Genomic DNA, 23382 nt, shown 5'->3' with positions numbered 1-23382 from the left:
AGAGGGGGGTGGAGAGAAGAGGAGGGGGAAGGAAACAGGTAGGGAAAGAGGGTGGAGAGGAGAGGAGGGGGAAGGAAACAGGGGAGGAAAAAGAGGGGGTGGAGAGAAGAGGAGGGGGAAGGAAACAGGGAGGAAAGAGGGGGTGGACACACACAGGAGGGGGAAGGAAACACACACAAAGAGGGACCTGGGGAGAAGAGGAGGGGGAAGGGAAATCTAGGGGAGGAAAGAATTCTCATTTCTCCAGAAGAGGACAGAAAAGGAAACAGGGAGGAAGGTTTTAGAGGGGGTGGAGAGGAGGGGGAAGGAAACAGGGGAGGAAAGAGGGTGGACATAGAGAAGAGTGGTGGTGGAAGGAAACAGGGGAGGAAAGAGGGTGGAGAGAAGAGGAGGGGGAAAAGGAAACAGGGGAGGAAAGAGGGTGGAGAGGGAAGAGGGAGGGGAAGGAAACAGGAGAGGAAAGAGGGGGAGGAGAGAAGAGGAGGAGAAGGAAACATGGTAGGGGAAAGAGGGTGGAGAGAAGAGGAGGGGGAAGGAAACAGGGGAGGAAAGAGGGGGGTGGAGAGAAGATGAGGGGGGAAGGAACAGGGAGGAAAGAGGGGTGGAGAGGAGAGGAGGGGGAAGAAACAGAGGGAGGAGAGAGGGGGGTGGAGAGGAGAGGGAAGGAAACAGGGTAGGAAAGAGGGTGGAGAGAAGAGGAGGGGGAAGGAACAGGAAGAGATAGAGGGTGGAGAGAAGAGGGAGGGGGAAGGAAAGGGAGGAGAGAGGGGGGTGGAGAGGAGAGGGAAGGAAACAGGGGAGTGAAAGAGGGTGGAGAGAAGAGGAGGAGGGGGAAGGGAAACAGGGAGGAAAGAGGGTGGAGGAGAAGAGGAGGGGGGAAGGAGGAAGAGGGTGGAGAGAAGAGGAGGGGGAAGGAAACAGGGAGGAAAGAGGGTGGAGAGAAGAGGAGGGGAAGGAAAGGGAGAAGAGGGTGGAGAGGAGGGAGGAAGGAAACAGGGGAGGAAAGAGGGTGGAGAGAAGAGGAGGGGAAGGAACAGGGGAGGAGAGAGGGGGATGGAGAGGAGAGGAGGGGGAAGGAAACATGGGAGGAAAGAGACACACACACACACACACAGACACAGACACAGACACAGACACACACACACAGGACAACAGACACACACACACACACACACACACACACACACACACACACACACACACACACTGAAAGGGACATCCCTTACATTCCAAAACACAGCAGAATAAATCTACTTAAGATCAATAATTTCATTTCTTAAACCCTTTAATTCTCCACAGAAAACTCAATGCACTCTTCACTCTCCGGTGGAAAGGTTTTAGAGCAACGGTGCGCTTGGGGGAGGGGACATCTTAGATAGATTATAAAGGAATACTGCATTTAAAATGGGGACATAGAGAAAAGAAAAGTGGTGGGTGGAAGGAAACAGGGGAGGAAAGAGGGGGTGGAGAGGAGAGGAGGGGGAAGGAAACAGGGGAGGAAAGAGTGGGGTGGAGAGGAGAGGAGGGGGAAGGAAACAGGGGAGGAAAAAGAGGGTGGAGAGAAGAGGAGGGGGAAGGAAAGGGGAGGAGAAAGGGTAGTGGAGAGGAGAGGGAAGGAAACAGGGAGGAAAGAGGGGGTGGAGGAGAAGAGGAGGGGGAAGGAAACAGGGGAGGGAGGGGGTGAAGGAGAGGAGGGGGAAGGAAACAGGGGAGAAAAAGAGGGGGGTGAGAGGGAGGAGGGGGAAGGAAACAGGGGAGGAAAGAGGGGGTGGAGAGGGAGAAGGGGGAAGAACAGGGAGGAAAGAGGGTGGAGAAGAGGAGAACAGGGGAGGAGAGAGGGGTGGAGCAGGAGGAGGAGGGGGTGGAGAGGAGAGAAGGAAACATGGGTGGAAAAAGGAGGTGGAAGAGGAGGGGAAGGAAACAGGGGAGGAAAGAGGGGGTGGAGGGAGAGGAGGGGGAAGGAAACGGGGAGGAAAGAGGGGGTGAGAAACAGGAAACAGGGAGGAAAGGAAAGAGGAGGGGAAGGAACAGAGGAAAGAGGTGGAGGAGAAGGAGGGGAGGAGGAAGAAGAAAAGGAGGGGAGGGGAAGAGGGGGTGGAGAGAAGAGGAGGGGGGAAGGAAACAGGGGAGGAAAGAGGAGGGGGAAGGAAACAGGGGGTGGAGAGGAGAGGAGGGGGAAGGAAACAGGGAGGAAAGAGGGGGTGGAGAGAAGAGGAGGGGGAAGGAAAGGGGGAGGAAAGAGGGTGGAGAGAAGAGAGAGGGAGAAAGGGAAGGAAACAGGGGGAGGAAAGAGGGGGTGGAGAGAAGAGGAGGGGAAGGAAACAGGGGAGGAGAGAGGGGGTGGAGAGAAGAAGGGGGAAGGAAACAGGGAGGAGGAGAGATGGATTATAGGAGAGGGAAGGAAACAGAGGGAGGAAAGAGGAGGGTGGAGAGAAGAGGAGGAAGAGGGGGGGGAAGGAAACAGGGGAGGAAAGAGGGTGGAGAGAAGAGGAGGGGGAAGGAAACAGGGGAGGAAGAGGGGGTGGAGAGGAGAGGAGGGGGAAGGAAACAGGGGAGGAAAGGGGTGGAGAGAGAGAGGGGGAAGAAACAGGAAATGGGAGAGGAAGAAGGGGGTGGAGAGGAGAGGAGGGAAGGAAACAGGGGAGGAAAGAGGGGGTGGAGAGAAGAGGAGGGGGAAGGAAACAGGGGAGGAAAGGGGGTGGAAGGGAAGAAAGGAGGGGAAGGAAACAGGGGAGGAAAGAGGGTGGAGAGAAGAGGAGGGGAAGGAAACAGGGGAGGAGAGAGGGGGATGGAGGAGAGGAGGGGGAAGGAAGGAAAGAGGGTGGAGAGAGGAGGGGGAAGGAAACATGGGGAAAGGAGAGAGAGGAGGGGAAGGAAACAGGGTGGAAAGAGGGTGGAGAGAAGAGGAGGGGGAAGGAAACAGGGGAGGAAAGAGGGTGGAGAGAAGAGGAGGGGGAAGGAAACAGGGGAGGAAAGAGGGGGTGGAGAGAAGAGGAGGGGAAGGAAACAGGGGAGGAAAAGAGGGGGTGGAGAGAAGATGAGGAGGCATAGTTTTTGAAAGTTTTTTCATAGGAGGAATACTGGTTCTTACTGATTCGGGTGGAGTAACAGAATCAGAGGATGGGAACATGAGAGGGAGACAGGATCGAGATAGGAAAGTGCGCTGGAGAGAAGAGGAGAGAAAGAGATGGTGTGTGACTGGATGGTTTGTGTACTGTTAATTGGGAAGGGATTTCACAGTGCCAGTCGGTCGGGGAAGGAGGAGGAGAGAGGGGGTGGAAGAGAAGAGGAGGGGGAAGGAAACAGGGAGGAAAGAGGGTGGAGAGAAGAGGAGGGGGAAGGAAACAGGGGAGGAAAGAGGGTGGAGAGAAGAGGAGGGGGAAGGAAACAGGGGAGGAAAGAGGGTGGAGAGAAGAGGAGGGGGAAGGAAACAGGGGAGGAAAGAGGGGGGTGGAGAGAAGAGGAGGGGGAAGGAAACAGGGAGGAAAGAGGTGGAGAAGAGGAGGGGGAAGGAAACAGGGAGGAGGAGGTGGTGGAGAGAAGGAGGGGAAGGAAACAGGGGAGGAAAGAGGGGTGGAGAGAAGAGGAGGGGGAAGGAAACAGGGGAGGAAAGAGGGTGGAGAGAAGAGGAGGGGGAAGGAAACAGGGGAGGAAAGAGGGTGGAGAGAGAGGAGGAGGGGAAGGAAACAGGAGGAAAGAGGGTGGAGAAAGAGGAGGGGAAGGAAACAGGAGAAGGAAAGAGGGTGGAGAGAAGAGGAGGGGGAAGGAAACAGGGGAGGAAAGAGGGGGTGGAGAGAAGATGAGGGGAAGGAAACAGGGGAGGAAAGAGGGTGGAGAGAAGAGGAGGGGGGGGAAGGAAAGGGGAGGAAAGAGGGTGGAGAGAAGAGGAAGGAAACAGGGTAGGAAAGAGGGTGGAGAGAAGAGGAGGGGGAAGGAAACAGGGAAGGAAAGAGGGTGGAGAGAAGAGGAGGGGGAAGGAAAGGGGAGGAGAGAGGGGGTGGAGAGGAGAGGGAAGGAAACAGGGGAGGAAAGAGGGTGGAGAGAAGAGGAGGGAGGGGGAAGGAAACAGGGGAGGAAAGAGGGTGGAGAGAAGAGGAGGGGGAAGGAAAGAGGGTGGAGAGAAAGGAGGGGGAAGGAAACAGGAGGAAAGAGGGTGGAGAGAAGAGGAGAGGGAAGGAAAGGGAGGAGAGAGGGGGTGGAGAGGAGGAGGGGAAGGAAACAGGGGAGGAAAGAGGGTGGAGAGAAGAGGAGGGGGAAGGAAACAGGGGAGGAAAGAGGGGGATGGAGAGGAAACAGGGGGAAGGGGGTGGAAAGAGGAGGGGGGGAGTAGACAACAGGGGACAGATCAGAGGGGTGGAGAGACACAGGAGACACACAATCAGCAGGATGGAACAGAACATGAGAGAGGGAGGAGGAAAGGACAACAGGGGAGGACAGTGAATAAAGATGAGATCAATATATTTTTGACACAGTTTTTTCCATAGAAGATCATACTGGTTCTTACTGATTCGGAAAGGTTCATATTGAGTAACATCTTAGAATCAAAAGGATGGCCAACAGAACATGAGAAAACAGAGATCAGATAGAAACAGTGGAGGACAAAGGGGGTGGAAAGAGGATGGTTTGAAGGTAACAGGGAGGACCAAGATGGTGTGGATCTGTATGTGTGTGTGTGTGCCCAGTCGGTCGAGGGTGGAGGGGGAGGAGTGTGGACCACTATCACTGTCAGTGAGACTGCAAAAACTGACAGCACAGAAAATTGGAACAAGTGGAAGGTGTATTCTGCTGTAGTACATGACCAATTATGGGAGTGTGTGTATGTGTGTGTGTGTGTGTGTGTGTGTGTGTGTGTGTGTGTGTGTGTGTGTGTGTGTGTGTGTGTGGGGTCTGCCTGTGTGCCTGCCTGTTTGTGTGGAGGGAGATCTGTGTGTGTGAATGGAAGTGTGTCAGTGCGTGTGCGCTGTGGAGCGAAGCATCACAGGGGAGGAGACCTGGACTGCCTGTTTGTGTTCGAGGAGATCTCGCACCGAATGGAAAGTTGTCAGTAGGGGTGCGCTATTGGAAGCTGCATTGGAAAACTCTACATGGAGAATCGTGGAAACAGCAGGAAAGAGCTTGGCTATTTCTTCTTCTGTTTATTTATCTTTTCACCCACTGAAAGCTTGATTTTAATTGCAGGGGCATTAAAACTGATTTTAAACTCAAAAATGGAGAATCAAGAAAGCGAGTATCTCCAAGGCTTCTCGGAGAGAAGGACCGTATGGATGTCTCGTTTACGCACGCTATGAAACTTTTATCTACAGAAATCGAGAGAGTCCAGAAAGGTGGCCCAAGGAAGAAGGAAGGAGGAGACTCGTATCTGGACCTTTTCACCGTCAAGAATATCAAACTGAAGGAACGCGTGCTCATACCCGTCAAACAGTATCCGGTTCAACTTTGTGGGGAAGATTCTTGGCCCTCAGGGCAGGACAAGAAACGGGTGGAGGAAGAGACTGGGGCCAAAAAACTCTGTACTTGGCAAAGGCTCCATGAGGACAAAGCCAAGGAGGAGGGTGGAGAGAAAGGTGGCGAGGCCAAGTACGAAACCTGTCTAGGGGGTGGATGAGATCAGGATGTCTTCATCGGGTTTGCCCCGGGCCCGAGGCTTACCTAGAAGAGCACGCCATGGAAGAGGAAAGTTCCTGTTTCCTGATATGATGGATGACATCTGTCAGGAACAGTTCATGGAGATGGGTTATTTGAACAGGGCCAGGAGCACGGGCCAGGGGTCCCACGAGGCAACAGGAGGACCACCGGGCCCAGAGGAGCCGGGGAGGGAAACAGGGGAAAGAGGGGCACCCAGGGGTAGGGGTATTCCCCAACGGAAAGAGGTGGACCACCAGGAGGTCCAGCCAGAGGCGGGGTGGAGAGAAGAGGGGGGGACCAGCAGGAAGAGGAACCCCTGCCAGGGGGGGCAACAGCGCCACGAGCCAGACTCACTGCCCCTGGTGGGCCTCCAAGAACCCTTTCCCCCACCAACACGCTACAGCACCGGAACAATATGAGGAAAGAGAGCCAGCGTAGGTGGACGCTACAGCACCGAACAATATGAATATGCCTATGAGAAGAGCCAGGGGAAGGTCAAAGGCAGGGAGTAAGGATACGACACGGAGGGTGGAGGAAGCAGGGGAACCCTATGCCCAGGAGAGACTGGAGAGGAGAGGGAAGCGGCACAGGGGAGGAAGGCCCCCACTGCCAGAGCGGCTAAGGGCCCAGGGAGGAACACCCCTAGAGACAATACTGAACTCGACCGTGGAACGCCTAGGACCAAGGCTACCACCGTTAGACGCGTTGCCCCGACAACCAACCATCAACCTGTCTACCACGGCAGCTCTTGAAACAAGCAACCCTCGACAAAAGGGGAAGGTTTTTGGTTTTGGTTTGGAATTTTCTACACTGGACTTTTAGGAAACATCAGGATCATAACTGATCGAAGCCTATTTGGAATTTAACAGGGGAGGAAAGAGGGGGTGGAGAGAAGAGGAGGGGGAAGAAACAGGGGAGAAAGAGGGGGTGGAGAGAAGAGGAGGGGGAAGGAAACAGGATGGCGGAAAGACGTTTGGTGTTTCTCTCTGACCCTGTTTCTCTCTGAAACCTGTCTCCATCTGACCCTGTCTCCCTCTGACCCAGGGGAGAAAGTCTCCCTCTGACCCTAGTTTTTGACCCCGTCTAGTAGATCTGACCCGTTCTTACTGATTCGTACTGGTTCATATTGAGTAACAGAATCCCTCTGCAGGATCTCCCAACAGAACATGAGAGAGGGAGACAGAGTCTCCCTCTAGAGCAACAGTGCGCTTGAGCTTTTCTTAGAGCTGAGATGGTGTGTGACTGGATGGTTTGTTACTTTGAATGGGAAGCGGATTTAAAGTGCCAGTGGGGTGGAGGGGGAGGAGAGGGGAGGACCACTATCACATTTCAAAACGACTCTCCCCCTCAGAGACTGCAAAATCTGACAGCACAGAAAATATGGAACAAAGGTGGAAAGAGTATTCTGCATTTTTGTAATGAAAAAAATGGTGTGTATCTGTATGTGTGTGTGGTGTCTAATGTGTGTGTGTTATCATCTTATTTTCATATTGATGATGATGGTGGTCCTTCTGTGGCTCAGTTGGTAGAGCATGGCGCTTGTAACGCGGGTGTGTGTGTGTCCCGGCATCCACCTTCCTGCCTATGCACACATGACTGTAAGTCGCTTTGGAGAAAAGCGTCACTAAATGGAAGTTAAGTTTTTCCTGGGAAATGGATAAACAACCCAGGAACCAACCCAGGAACCCAGGAACCTTGCTAGGAAGGATTTTCTCAATGACTATTTCTCCCCATCTTATATTCTGCACCCTTCATCTGTTTGGCTCCACTACTCTCAGCTTTCAGCCAGTTTTATTCCCCTCTCACATAGTAGCAAGGGCTTTTTAACATGTCAGTCAATTAAAAGGATTTCAGCTGAGGCACTCTTCTTACTTAACGGCAGTTCAGGGTATCTTTACAGCTTCACCACTGGGTGGCTTTAACACACACCACAGACATCTTGTTGCCTCAGATCTCTCCTGAAGATAACAGCCAGAGTCTTAAATGCTGAAATAGAGTCGTTATTTTGATACATGGCCAAATTAAGAGAGCCTCAAATTAAAGTGGTTGCTAAATGAAAGTAGGTATATCGCTGAGAAGGGATTGAGGGATGGAGGGATGGATGGAGGGACGGAGGGGTGGAGGGATGGATGGCTGAGGTATGTACTCCTATCTAACTACTTACCCTCTGTCCTTAATGTTAAATGGCTAACCAGACTAATAGGTTAAACTAAGGGTAGTGTCACAGCACTGAAACATAGTCTAGTGGTCCTATTCATTTCAAACAGGTAACTAAGGAGTTTCTAGGGAGAAACTAAAGGGTTAGGGTTAGGTGCCTTTGCATTCGTTTGATCAATACAACTCAACTGGATGTTAATTCTAACACACATTCTTGCAGCTCGGCATGAACGATGGGTTCCACTCAAGGATTTTCTAACTATAGCACACGCTGATTACTGTGTATCTGCCGATAGTCCACTCATTCAGTCCTATAGAAGCCATAGAAACTGGAACCAAAGGATCATACTCATGGTCCTTAGTGCCACAAAAGAAACTGGGAATAAAATAATGTTGGTTCGCCTTACAACAGAGTTCTCCAACCCTCTTCTTGGAAACTTACACAAGGGTTGAGGAACAAAGTTGGAGAGCTCTGCCTTACAAGAACATCCTGATTATATACTAGTTTGGCGTGTTTGTGTGATGTCGTTGTTTAAAGGGGCCCAACACAGTACCTGGTGGACCTCCCTTTGGTGTTGGACGGCCCCCACATCGCCCCCTATGGGCAGCTGTTCCGACAGCTCCTCGTCCTTGGCCGTCAGCCAGTCTATGATCTCCTGCAGGGAGAGCTGCAGCTTCCCACTGTTGTCGGAGAACGCCTCTATCCGCACCCTGCAGACAGGCAGACAGACAAACAGACAGAGCAAAACGACAGTCAGCCAATGGTTGCTCATGATACCCAACACATCTACCAATTGGGTGACATTGGTAAACTGCCATCCCACAATCACCCCTATGAAAAGAGCTGCAACAAATGCAACTTAAAATTCAATACAAAAAACAAAATGTATGAGATGGTGAAGGAACATATGAGAGGGGAGGGGCAGAGACAGAGAGAGAGGGAGGGGGACAGAGAAGGGGAGCTAGAGGAGCAAAGAGAGAGAGAGAGAGGGGGAGACAGAGAGAGATAGAGGGACAGAGAGAGAGAGAGAGAGAGAGAGAGAGAGAGAGAGAGAGAGAGAGAGAGAGAGAGAGAGAGAGAGAGAGAGAGAGAGAGATAGAAGCAACAGTGCCCACCTTAGCCAGGACCCTAAAGGACATCGCCCCCAACCACAGCCCCAACAGGATACAAGGAGATCAACAGACACCCTGCCCAGACCAGCGAGACATTCTCCCAGACCCCACCCCCTCCTCCCACTCATGCCTTGAGGACCTATATCCAGACCAACAGCCACATCCACACACGCACCCCAACCAATCAATACCCCCCAAACCAACCATGACCACACCGCATATAGGCCCCCTCAGTTCAGACCTGTGAAGAATGCAAAAACCAAAGAAAGACATTTAGAAACCATTCCAACCAAAAACATAGAGACCCAGAAAACCGGAGCCTACGCCTTCACTATGGTGAATCACTAAAACAAAACAGAAAAACACTATGGAAAAAGAAGGAACAGCACGTCAGAAATCAGCTCAATGTAATTGAAGAATCCATAGAATCAAACCACTTCTGGGAAAATTGGAAAACACTAAACAAACAACAACACAAAGAGTTATCTATCTAAAACGGAGATGTAAGAATAAACCACTTCTCTAATCTTTTTGGACCTATAACAAAGAACAAAACAGCAAAAACATATACAGTACCAGTCAAGAATTTGGACACACCTACTCATTCAATGGTTTTTCCTTTTTTTTTTTTTTACAAACATTCTACATTGTAGAATAATATTGAAAACATCACAACTATGAAATAACACATGGAATCATGAAGTAACCAAAATAAATGGCAACCTCTCAAAATATATTTGAGATTCTTCAAAGGAGCAACCCTTTGCCTTGATGACAGCGTTGCAAAATCTTGGTATTCTCTCAACCAGCTTCATGAGGTAGTCACCTGGAATATATTTCAATGACAGGCCCTGACAGTAAATCTCAGTAAGACAATAATAATGGTGTTCCAAAAAAGGTCCAGTTGCCAGGACAAATACAGATTACATCTAGACACCATTGCCCTAGATTACACAAAAAACTATACATACCCCGGCCTAAACATCAGCGCCACAGGTAACTTCCACAAAGCTGTGAACAATCTGAGAGACAAGGCAAGAAGGGACTTGTATGGGAACATAAAATTTCAAATAAAATTCGACCAACCAATTAGAATCTGGCTAAAAATATAGAACCCATTGCCCTTTGTGGTTGTGAGAAAATTCACAAAATGGGAGAAACATTAAATTGAGACTGCATGCAGAATTCTGCTAAAATATCATCATTGCACAACGTAAAACACCAAATAAGTAATGCAGAGCAGAATTAGGCAGATACCCGCTAATTATCAAAATGCTCACATCTATTGGGTGAAATTCCACAGTGTGCAATAACAGCAGCAGGATTTATGAACTTGTAATGGGAATTTTAATGTTTGTGCTTTTCCTATTTCTAATTTCTTTGTTCTATTTATGTGCTGTTCTAATAACCAATTGATTCATGCAAGTGACTGATTTAACAAACCCTCAGTAGCTGCTATTTAGCAGTACGCCCAGACCTTGTTTTCAGAACAAAAGATATCTCAGTTTCAAGGTCTCAGCTTAGAGAGAAGAAGTGAGGTATTGGTCACATGAATGAAACAAAATGGTAAGGATGAATTAATTATGCTAAATCATGCAAATATAACTTGTCATTTTATAGCCATATATAAGACAACTGCTGGGCCTGCCCTTCTGTACTTTAACTATTTGCACATCGTTACAACACTGTATATAGACATACATTTACATTTGAAATGTCTTTATTGTGTAATTTTTACTGTACATTTTTTATTGTTTATTTCACTTTTGTTTATAATTTATTTCACTTGCTTTGGCAAAGTAAGAATAAAGTTTCATATGCCAATAAAGCGTCAATAAAGATGTGGTAGTTAACACTATGGAGCTAGTCATGGTGATGTAGTAGTTAACACTATGGAGCTAGTCATGGTGATGTAGTAGTGAACACTATGGAGCTAGTCATGGTGATGTAGTAGTTAACACTATGGAGCTAGTCATGGTGATGTAGTAGTTAACACTATGGAGCTAGTCATGGTGATGTAGTAGTGAACACTATGGAGCTAGTCATGGTGATGTAGTAGTGAACACTATGGAGCTAGTCATGGTGATGTAGTAGTGAACACTATGGAGCTAGTCATGGTGATGTAGTAGTGAACACTATGGAGCTAGTCATGGTGATGTAGTAGTGAACACTATGGAGCTAGTCATGGTGATGTAGTAGTGAACACTATGGAGCTAGTCATGGTGATGTAGTAGTGAACACTATGGAGCTAGTCATGGTGATGTAGTAGTGAACACTATGGAGCTAGTCATGGTGATGTAGTAGTGAACACTATGGAGCTAGTCATGGTGATGTAGTAGTGAACACTATGGAGCTAGTCATGGTGATGTAGTAGTGAACACTATGGAGCTAGTCATGGTGATGTAGTAGTGAACACTATGGAGCTAGTCATGGTGTATGGTGGAGCTAGTCATGGTGATGTACACTATGGAGCTAGTCATGGTGATGTAGTAGTGAACACTATGGAGCTAGTCATGGTGATGTAGTCACTATGGAGTTAGTCATGGTGATGTAGTAGTGAACACTATGGAGCTAGTCATGGTGATGTAGTCGTGAACACTATGGAGCTAGTCATGGTGATGTAGTAGTGAACACTATGGAGTTAGTCATGGTGATGTAGTAGTTAACACTATGGAGCTAGTCATGATGATGTAGTCGTGAACACTATGGAGCTAGTCATGGTGATAGTCACTATGGAGCTGATGGTGATGTAGTAGAACACTATGGAGCTAGTCATGTGATGTAGTGATATGGAGCTAGTCATGGTGATGTGATAGTGAACACTATGGAGCTAGTCATGGTGATGTGATAGTGAACACTATGGAGCTAGTCATGGTGATGTGAACACTATGGAGCTAGTCATGATGATGTAGTAGTTTACAATATGGAGCTAGTCATGGGGATGTAGTAGTTTACAATATGGAGCTAGTCATGGTGATGTAGTAGTGAACACTATGGAGTTACTCATGGTGATGTGGTAGTGAACACTATGGAGCTACTCATGACGATGTAGTAGTGAACACTATGGAGTTAGTCATGGTGATGTAGTAGTTAACACTATGGAGCTAGTCATGGTGATGTAGTAGTTAACACTATGGAGCTAGTCATGGTGATGTGGTAGTGAACACTATGGAGCTAGTCATGGTGATGTGGTAGTCAACACTATGGAGCTCATGGTGATGTGGTAGTTTACAATATGGAGCTACACAATATGGAGCTAGTCACGGTGATGTGGTAGTTTACAATATGGAGCTAGTCATGGTGATGTAGTAGTTTACACTATCATGGTGATGTAGTAGTTTACAATATGGAGCTAGTCATGGTGATGTAGTAGTGAACACTATGGAGCTAGTCATGGTGATGTAGTAGTGAACACTATGGAGCTAGTCATGGTGATGTGGTAGTTAACACTATGGAGCTAGTCATGGTGATGTGGTAGTGAACACTATGGAGCTAGTCATGGTGATGTGGTAGTGAACACTATGGAGCTAGTCATGGTGATGTAGTAGTGAACACTATGGAGCTAGTCATGGTGATGTGGTAGTGAACACTATGGAGCTAGTCATGGTGATGTGGTAGTGAACACTATGGAGCTAGTCATGGTGATGTGGTAGTGAACACTATGGAGCTAGTCATGGTGATGTAGTAGTGAACACTATGGAGCTAGTCATGGTGATGTAGTAGTGAACACTATGGAGCTAGTCATGGTGATGTAGTAGTGAACACTATGGAGCTAGTCATGGTGATGTAGTAGTGAACACTATGGAGCTAGTCATGGTGATGTAGTAGTGAACACTATGGAGCTAGTCATGGTGATGTGGTAGTGAACACTTTGGAGCTAGTCATGGTGATGTGGTAGTGAACACTATGGAGCTAGTCATGGTGATGTGGTAGTGAACACTATGGAGCTAGTCATGGTGATGTAGTAGTGAACACTATGGAGCTAGTCATGGTGATGTAGTAGTGAACACTATGGAGCTAGTCATGGTGATGTAGTAGTGAACACTATAGAGCTAGTCATGGTGATGTGGTATGGAGCTAGTCATGGTGATGTAGTAGTGAACACTATGGACAAGTCATGGTGATGTAGTCGTCACTATGGAGCTAGTCATGGAGATGTAGTAGTCAACACTATGGAGCTAGTCATGGTGATGTAGTCGTGAACACTATGGAGCTAGTCATGGTGATGTAGTAGTGAACACTATGGAGCTAGTCATGGTGATGTAGTAGTGAACACTATGGAGCTAGTCATGGTGATGTAGTCAACACTATGGAGCTAGTCATGGTGATGTAGTAGTTAACACTATGGAGCTAGTCATGGTGATGTAGTAGTGAACACTATGGAGCTAGTCATGGTGATGTAGTAGTTAACACTATGGAGTTAGTCATGGTGATGTAGTAGTTAACACTATGGAGCTAGTCATGATGATGTAGTCGTGAACACTATGGAGCTAGTCATGGTGATGTAGTAGTGAACACTATGGAGTTAGTCATGGTGATGTAGTAGTTAACACTATGGAGCTAGTCATGATGATGTAGTTGAACACTATGGAGCTAGTCATGGTGATGTAGTAGTGAACACTATGGAGCTAGTCACAATGTAGTAGTGAACACTATGGAGCTAGTCATGGTGATGTAGTAGTTTACAATATGGAGCTAGTCATGGTGATGTGATAGTGAACACTATGGAGCTAGTCATGGTGATGTGATAGTGAACACTATGGAGCTAGTCATGGTGATGTGGTCGTGAACACTATGGAGCTAGTCATGATGATGTAGTAGTTTACAATATGGAGCTAGTCATGGTGATGTAGTAGTGAACACTATGGAGCTAGTCATGGTGATGTAGTAGTGAACACTATGGAGTTACTCATGGTGATGTGGTAGTGAACACTATGGAGCTACTCATGACGATGTAGTAGTGAACACTATGGAGTTAGTCATGGTGATGTAGTAGTTAACACTATGGAGCTAGTCATGGTGATGTAGTAGTTAACACTATGGAGCTAGTCATGGTGATGTGGTAGTGAACACTATGGAGCTAGTCATGGTGATGTGGTAGTTAACACTATGGAGCTAGTCATGGTGATGTGGTAGTTTACAATATGGAGCTAGTCATGATGATGTGGTAGTTTACAATATGGAGCTAGTCATGGTGATGTGGTAGTTTACAATATGGAGCTAGTCATGGTGATGTAGTAGTTTACAATATGGAGCTAGTCATGGTGATGTAGTAGTTTACAATATGGAGCTAGTCATGGTGATGTAGTAGTGAACACTATGGAGCTAGTCATGGTGATGTAGTAGTGAACACTATGGAGCTAGTCATGGTGATGTGGTAGTCAACACTATGGAGCTAGTCATGGTGATGTGGTAGTGAACACTATGGAGCTAGTCATGGTGATGTGGTAGTTAACACTATGGAGCTAGTCATGGTGATGTAGTAGTGAACACTATGGAGCTAGTCATGGTGATGTGGTAGTGAACACTATGGAGCTAGTCATGGTGATGTGGTAGTTTACAATATGGAGCTAGTCATGGTGATGTGGTAGTTAACACTATGGAGCTAGTCATGGTGATGTAGTAGTGAACACTATGGAGCTAGTCATGGTGATGTGGTAGTGAACACTATGGAGCTAGTCATGGTGATGTGGTAGTGAACACTATGGAGCTAGTCATGGTGATGTGTAGTTTACACTATGGAGCTAGTCATGGTGATGTAGTAGTGAACACTATGGAGCTAGTCATGGTGATGTGGTAGTGAACACTATGGAGCTAGTCATGGTGATGTGGTAGTGAACACTATGGAGCTAGTCATGGTGATGTAGTAGTGAACACTATGGAGCTAGTCATGGTGATGTAGTAGTGAACACTATGGAGCTAGTCATGGTGATGTAGTAGTGAACACTATGGAGCTAGTCATGGTGATGTAGTAGTGAACACTATGGAGCTAGTCATGGTGATGTAGTAGTGAACACTATAGAGCTAGTCATGGTGATGTGGTAGTCAACACCTTGGAGCTAGTCATGGTGATGTAGTAGTGAACACTATGGACAAGTCATGGTGATGTAGTCGTGAACACTATGGAGCTAGTCATGGAGATGTGGTAGTTTACAATATGGAGCTAGTCATGGTGATGTAGTCGTGAACACTATGGAGCTAGTCATGGTGATGTAGTAGTGAACACTATGGAGCTAGTCATGGTGATGTAGTCGTGAACACTATGGAGCTAGTCATGGTGATGTAGTCGTGAACACTATGGAGCTAGTCATGGTGATGTAGTAGTGAACACTATGGAGCTAGTCATGGTGATGTGATAGTGAGCACTATGGAGCTAGTCATGATGATGTAGTCGTGAACACTATGGAGCTAGTCATGATGATGTAGTCGTGAGCACTATGGAGCTAGTCATGGTGATGTGGTAGTGAACACTATGGAGCTAGTCATGGTGATGTAGTAGTGAACACTATGGAGCTAGTCATGGTGATGTAGTAGTGAACACTATGGAGCACTATGGAACACTATGGAGCTAGTCATGGTGATGTAGTAGTGAACACTATGGAGCTAGTCATGGTGATGTAGTAGTTAACACTATGGAGCTAGTCATGGTGATGTAGTAGTTAACACTATGGAGCTAGTCATGATGATGTAGTCGTGAACACTATGGAGCTAGTCATGGTGATGTAGTAGTGAACACTATGGAGCTAGTCATGGTGATGTAGTAGTGAACACTATGGAGCTAGTCATGATGATGTAGTAGTGAACACTATGGAGCTAGTCATGGTGATGTAGTAGTGAACACTATGGAGCTAGTCATGGTGATGTGATAGTGAACACTATGGAGCTAGTCATGGTGATGTGGTCGTGAACACTATGGAGCTAGTCATGATGATGTAGTAGTTTACAATATGGAGCTAGTCATGGTGATGTAGTAGTTTACACTATGGAGCTAGTCATGGTGATGTGGTAGTGAACACTATGGAGTTAGTCATGGTGATGTGGTAGTGAACACTATGGAGCTAGTCATGACGATGTAGTAGTGAACACTATGGAGTTAGTCATGGTGATGTAGTAGTTAACACTATGGAGCTAGTCATGGTGATGTGGTAGTGAACACTATGGAGCTAGTCATGGTGATGTGGTAGTGAACACTATGGAGCTAGTCATGGTGATGTGGTAGTGAACACTATGGAGCTAGTCATGGTGATGTGGTAGTGGTAGTAACACTATGGAGCTAGTCATGATGATGTGGTAGTTTACAATATGGAGCTAGTCATGGTGATGTGGTAGTGAACACTATGGAGCTAGTCATGGTGATGTAGTGTTTACAATATGGAGCTAGTCATGGTGATGTAGTAGTAGTGTAGTGAACACTATGGAGCTAGTCATGGTGATGTGGTAGTGAACACTATGGAGCTAGTCATGGTGATGTGGTAGTCAACACTATGGAGCTAGTCATGGTGATGTGGTAGTGAACACTATGGAGCTAGTCATGGTGATGTGGTAGTGAACACTATGGAGCTAGTCATGGTGATGTACACTATGGAGCTAGTCATGGTGATGTCATGGTGATGTCATGGTGATGTAGTAGTGAACACTATGGAGCTAGTCATGGTGATGTGGTAGTGAACACTATGGAGCTAGTCATGGTGATGTGGTAGTGAACACTATGGAGCTAGTCATGGTGATGTGGTAGTGAACACTATGGAGCTAGTCATGGTGATGTGGTAGTGAACACTATGGAGCTAGTCATGGTGATGTGGTAGTGAACACTATGGAGCTAGTCATGGTGATGTGGTAGTGAACACTATGGAGCTAGTCATGGTGATGTGGTAGTGAACACTATGGAGCTAGTCATGGTGATGTGGTAGTGAACACTATGGAGCTAGTCATGGTGATGTAGTAGTGAACACTATGGAGCTAGTCATGGTGATGTAGTAGTGAACACTATGGAGCTAGTCATGGTGATGTGGTAGTGAACACTATGGAGCTAGTCATGGTGATGTAGTAGTGAACACTATGGAGCTAGTCATGGTGATGTAGTAGTGAACACTATGGAGCTAGTCATGGTGATGTAGTAGTGAACACTATGGAGCTAGTCATGGTGATGTAGTAGTGAACACTATGGAGCTAGTCATGGTGATGTAGTAAACACTATGGAGCTAGTCATGGTGATGTGATAGTGAGCACTATGGAGCTAGTCATGGTGATGTAGTAGTGAACACTATGGAGCTAGTCATGGTGATGTAGTAGTGAACACTATGGAGCTAGTCATGGTGATGTAGTAGTGAACACTATGGAGCTAGTCATGGTGATGTAGTAAACACTATGGAGCTAGTCATGGTGATGTGATAGTGAGCACTATGGAGCTAGTCATGGTGATGTAGTAAACACTATGGAGCTAGTCATGGTGATGTGATAGTGAGCACTATGGAGCTAGTCATGGTGATGTAGTAGTGAGCAGTACCAGAGAGCTACTCTGGCAATATGTTGACCAGGTCAACAGGTGTGCAAAACACACAGACACAAATAAAAGGAGATCTATAGACAGAAGTCTAACATTGGGTTAGTTGTTTCCTGCAGAGACAAAGGCACTTGTCAAAGAACACAACCTGGCTTGTCATTTCATGTGACATCTCCTAGACACGGATTTGTTGATAAAGAAGAGAGTTGAAGTGTCTCTTAAAAGCCCTCAAGGAAGGAAGTTTGTCCTTTTGAGGGATAACACATGCATGTACGCGTGCGCGTGCGTGTGTGTGTGTGTGTGTGTGCGTGCGTGTGCGCGTGCGCGTGCGTGTGTGTGTGTGTGTGTGTGTGCGTGTAAAAGAAAAATAGATACTAGAGAGGATCTGTATCAGGTTGTGTACGCCTCTACACTCTTAGAAAAAAGGGTTAATTGGGGATGTACAGTATATACAACCTTTTGGTTCTTTGGTCAAAATGTAAGAACCTTTATCAGATGAAAAAAAGTTAAATGCTCTACAGTTCTATCATTCAAAAACAACTGCAATTTTTATCCATTACAACACCTCAAGACAGTTGGAAAGAGTGCCTAGAAATAATCAAATGTTTTAGGGTTAGCAAAGTCACTTTTTAAATTCAAACATATGAAGCCATAATCATATGATAAACTATAAGCTAGATAAATAAGGCTCTTTTAGAGTTCGAACTTTATAGGCCACCGTTTGTTTGGTAGCTCGCTGAGGAGAAAGCCACCTCTAATTAGCCACTTTACAAGCTGGCTAACTCATCTTACAAATAAACTTCCATTTTAATTATTGAATATGCCAAATAGAACTACATACCCAGCCTGACATTGGAAATGAGCTCATTGTTGCTTTTATTTCAGTATTACAGTGTGGAGTCAGAGGCAGATTCCTCTTTTGGCTGCTGCTGACGACAACTGTAAGTTGGTCCTCAGCATGATAATAATGATATGTATTCATGTTATTTTGTCTTCATTTTTGCAGATATACAATAGACTCATGTTTTGGCTCCTCATGTTCTTCTCAGGAACCAGCCAGGCGATACCCCATACTGTAGCTGTACCATGAATAAGGCAGAAACCCTCTGAAGGTTGCTACCAAAACTGACGTGGGCCATTATTCAAATAAAGAGCCTCCCTGACCAACAGTGCATATTTCCAAGCTATGTTTGCATTACTGTACCTAAACTGTTCGTGTTTGAGTTTGACTGGAAGGACAATACAATCTAAAAACTATGCTGGTATTTTTTTGTGCATCATTTCATGGCATTATTATGATCTTCTTAGCTAGTACTATTGAACTAGTAGTAGCCTAGCCATAAATCATACATGGTACTATACAGAGTTCTATATGGGAACCAATTTGGTCCAGTGAAGAAGATCGCCTAGGGTTCTGATCAAAGAACCCCACAAAAGAGTTCTACTGAATACTGAACACAAATATCAGCGCAACATGCAAAGTGTTGGTCCCGTGTTTCATGAGCTGAAATAAAAGATTCAAGAAATGTTCCATATGCTTCTTTCCCTCAAATTGTGTGCACAAATTTGTTTACATCCCTGTTAGTGAGCATTTCTCAAATGGCAAGATAATACAGCCACCTGACAGGTGTGGCATATCAAGAAGCTGATTAAACAGCATGATCGTTACACAGGTGCACCTTGTGCTGGGGAAAATAAAGGACACTCTAAAATGTGCAGTTTTGTCAGACAACACAACGCCAGATGTTTCAAGTTTTGAGGGCGTGTGCAATTGGCATGCTGACTGCAGGAATGTCCACCAGAGCTGTTGCCAGAGAACTGAATGTTAATTTCTAAACCATAACCAACGTGGTTTTGGAGAATTTGGCAGTACGTCCAACTGGCCTCACAACTGCAGACCACGTGTAACAACACCAGCCCAGGACCTCCACATCCGACTTCTTCACCTCCGGGATCATCTGAGACCAGCCACCCGGACAGCTGATGAAACTGAGGGGTATTTCAAATAAAAACAAATCCAATTTTATTAGTCACATGAGCCGAATACAACAGGTGTTCACCATACAGTGAAATGTTTACTTACGAGTCCCTAACTAACTACGCAGTTTCAAAACATACAGATAAGAATAAGAGATAAAAGTAAAGAGCAGCAGTAAAACACAATAGTGAGACTATATACAGGGGGATACTGATACAGAGTCAATGTGTGGGGGAACCGGTTAGTGGGGAAAAACTCATTCTAATTGGCTGGGCGTGGGTCCCCAATGGGTTCCCTTCCAGGCCCATCCATGGCTGTGCCCCTGCCCAGTCATGTGAAATCCATAGATTACGGCCTAATTTATTTATTTCAATTTACTGATTTCCTTATATGAACTACGGTATGTATGTATGTATGTGTGTGTGTGTGTGTGTGTGATGAGTGGTGAACAGCTTCACAGCTCTCTCAACCTCTGCCCAGAGAGCTGTTTCTATACTGTCACACTGAGAAACACACGCTGAGTGGGTCTTTACACAAACAAATGCGCACACACACACTGAGTGTCTCCACACACACACACACACACACACACACACACACACACACACACACACACACACACACACACACACACACACACACACACACACACACACACACACACACACACACACACACACACACACACACACACACACACACACACACACACACACACACACACACACACACTGAGTATCTCTTCACACACACACACTTATACTCACCACACAGTTTGAGTACCTGCAGACACACAGCACTCAGCATGGAGGGAAGCCGGGCTGATTGGGATCAAAGAGAGCCGGTCGTCTAATACCTTTAGTAAGGTTGTCCATCAACAGGAAGCACCCAGGGAAGCTTTACTGGGTGGCTTCAAACACCCACAAATCAAGCCTCAGGGCACAGCCTGTCCTCTCACAGACACCCATCACATCACCAACTTCCATTTCCCAGTGAAGGTGAAACAAATTGAGTGCCGTGCTGCTGTATTAGAATCATTGCTACACGCCGGGAGCTGCCTGCTTCAGCTCCAGACCAGACCAAGACTGGATTGGACTGGGCTAGGCTAGAATGGGCTAGATTGGGCTAGGCTGGACTTCACTAGGCTGAGCTAAACTGGGCTGGGCTAGGTTGGACTTGATTAGGCTGGACTTGACTAGACTGGGATAAGCTGGGCTCGGTTAGGCTGGGCTAGGCTTGGCTGGACTAGGCTGGACTCGACTAGGCTGGGCTACGCTGGGCTAGGTTAGGCTGGGCTGGGCTGGACTAGGCTGGACTCGACTAGGGTAGGATGGACTAGGCTGGACTTGACTAGGCTGAGCTAAACTGGGCTGGATTAGGCTGGGCTGGGATGGACTCGAATGGGCTAGACTGGGCTAGGCTGGGCTCGACTGGGTTAGGCTGGACTGGGCTAGGCTGGGCTGGGTTTGGCTGGACTGGGCTAGGCTGGGCTGGGTTAGGCTGGGCTGGGCTGCGAGGAGAGAAGGAGAGAAGTCCTGGAGGTATTTCATCCTCGGTGAGCACACCAGGATTAATTGAAAGGCTTTTTATGAGCGCTTTCTGCTGAATTGAGATGCCAGATGCCAAGGAGGGAGAGAGGTTGGAGAGCAGTGAACCCCTCCTGAAGCTGTCAGTCCCCGATACACTCGTGGGTGTGGCCACAGTGACAGCAGTCAGGGGCTGTCACAGTCATACATTGAACAAGAGAGTGTGTGTGTGAGCATTTGACAGGATTAAAGGGAATCAATAAAAATGGCTGAATGGGATGTGTAGCTACTTGGCCATGAGGTAGACAGACAGGTGCGTGTAGCTACTTGGCCATGAGGTAGACAGACAGGTGCGTGTAGCTACTTGGCCATGAGGTAGACAGATAGGCTTGTGTAGCTACTTGGCCATGAGGTAGACAGACAGGTGCGTGTAGCTACTTGACCATGAGGTAGACAGACAGGTGCGTGTAGTTACTTGGCCATGAGGTAGACAGACAGGTGCGTGTAGCTACCTGACCATGAGGTAGACAGACAGGTGCGTGTAGCTACTTGGCCATGAGGTAGACAGACAGGTGCGTGTAGCTACTTGGCCATGAGGTAGACAGACAGGTGCGTGTAGCTACTTGGCCATGAAGTAGACAGACAGGTGCGTGTAGCTACTTGGCCATGAGGTAGACAGATAGGCTTGTGTAGCTACTTGACCATGAGGTAGACAGACAGGCTTGTGTAGCTGCTTGACCATGAGGTAGACAGACAGGCTTGTGTAGCTACTTGGCCATGAGGTAGACAGACAGGTGCGTGTAGCTACTTGACCATGAGGTAGACAGGCTTGTGTAGCTACTTGGCCATGAGGTAGACAGACAGGCGCGTGTAGCTTACTTGGCCATGAGGTAGACAGATAGGCTTGTGTAGATACTTGGCCATGAGGTAGACAGATAGGCTTGTGTAGCAACTTGGCCATGAGGTAGACAGACAGGCTTGTGTAGTTACTTGCCATGAGGTAGATAGACAGGCTTGTTTCCTCCACACTAGATAATAAAACCCAGGTCAACTCATCAGGAGCAAAAACAACAAATGATCACAAAAAGAGACCAAAGAAAGGGGCTTGCTTATGCAACATTGGCTACAGAGGCAGACACTAAATGTAACATTTCTTCATTATCACCTCCAAAGGAAATAAAGAGGCATATAGAATTCTAACTCCTTAATCAGGTTGGGGGATTATCCTGAAGAGGTTGCTTCCTGGTTCAGTGATTCATTAATGCACAAGATATGAGTGGAGCGGTTTTTGTTTAGGAAGGAGGGCGAGAGGGAGGGAGGGAGAGTGAGGGAGGTAGAGAAAGAAAGAGCGTGCCTGCGGAGTGTCTCAGAAGCATTTTCTTTGAGGCTTGAGTCTTCCTCCTACACTCCCTCCCTCCCTCCTTACCATTGCAGATATGTCATGCTGTAAGTGTGTTGGCACTTGGAGGCTATTAACTAAACTAACTGTTAAAAAAAAGAGACAGACAGAGTTGGAATGACTATTTAAAAAATATATTTATATTTAACCTTTATTTAAATAGGCAAGTCAGTTAAGAAGAAATTCTTATTTACAATGACAGTCTACCAGGGAACAGTGGGTTAACTGGTCTAGGAACAGTGGGTTAACTGCCATGTTCAGGCCTACCAGGGAACAGTGGGTTAACTGGTCTAGGAACAGTGGGTTAACTGGTCTAGGAACAGTGGGTTAACTGGTCTAGGAACAGTGGGTTAACTGCCATGTTCAGGGGTAGAATGACAGATTTTTAACTTGTCAACTCGGGGATTCAATGCAGCAACCTCTCGGTTACTGGCCCAACGCTCTAACCTCGAGGCTACCTGCCACCCTTAAACGGGACTAGAGACTATAGGGAGGGGGGTGGGGACTATAGGGAAGGGGGCTGGGGCTATGAGGAGGGGGCTGGGGACTATAGGGAGGGAGAGCCCAAAGTCCAAAGTCTTAGGATATAATGACAGGCTAACTCTCCCCCATAGTGCTTCAGTGACTTACTTCACTCAGTAACCAAAATTCACTGGCTCTCTGTGTGAATCACACACTTATTGAGTACACACAAACACTGCACAAACACACACACTGCACACACACACATACACTGCACACACACTTTATTGACATTTTAGTAATTTAGCAGTGGCTCGTATCCATCGTATCCCGAGTCAGTGTATTCATCTTAAGGTAGCAAGGTGAGACAGATACAGTCATGTAAGTACATTTTTCCTCAATTAAGTAGCTATCAGCAAAGAGTTAGTAGGGGAAACAGAATCAAGTGTGAGTGTTAGTTCACTAAAGGTGAGGGGGATGGGATTAAGCATGAGGAGGGGGTGCTAGGGGGTTATTTAAGATACAATTTGAAGAGGTAAGGTGTCAGATGTTTTCAGAAGATGAGCAGGGACTATGCTGTCCTTGCTTAAGGAACCTGGATCCACCATTGGGGTGTAAG

At 46.9% G+C, this 23382-nt stretch overlaps 1 protein-coding gene and 1 pseudogene across 3 annotated transcripts in view; one reads left to right on the top strand and one right to left on the bottom strand.

Annotated features, from left to right (window-relative positions):
- The window catches only part of LOC127913702 (KH domain-containing, RNA-binding, signal transduction-associated protein 1-like), a 6380-nt pseudogene extending 775 nt beyond the window's left edge, over positions 1 to 5605 (top strand).
- Positions 1 to 23382, bottom strand: part of drp2 (dystrophin related protein 2) — a 254344-nt gene that overhangs the window by 96882 nt on the left and 134080 nt on the right. For all 3 annotated transcript variants that reach the window (XM_052488310.1, XM_052488312.1, XM_052488311.1), the window contains one exon: positions 8337 to 8493. In XM_052488310.1, the coding sequence (XP_052344270.1) occupies positions 8337 to 8493 (157 nt within the window). The remainder of the gene's footprint in view (positions 1 to 8336; positions 8494 to 23382) is intronic.

Source organism: Oncorhynchus keta, chromosome 30 (assembly GCF_023373465.1).
Source record: "Oncorhynchus keta strain PuntledgeMale-10-30-2019 chromosome 30, Oket_V2, whole genome shotgun sequence".
Lineage (NCBI taxonomy): Eukaryota > Metazoa > Chordata > Actinopteri > Salmoniformes > Salmonidae > Oncorhynchus > Oncorhynchus keta.
This window is presented reverse-complemented; position numbering and strand designations above follow the sequence as displayed.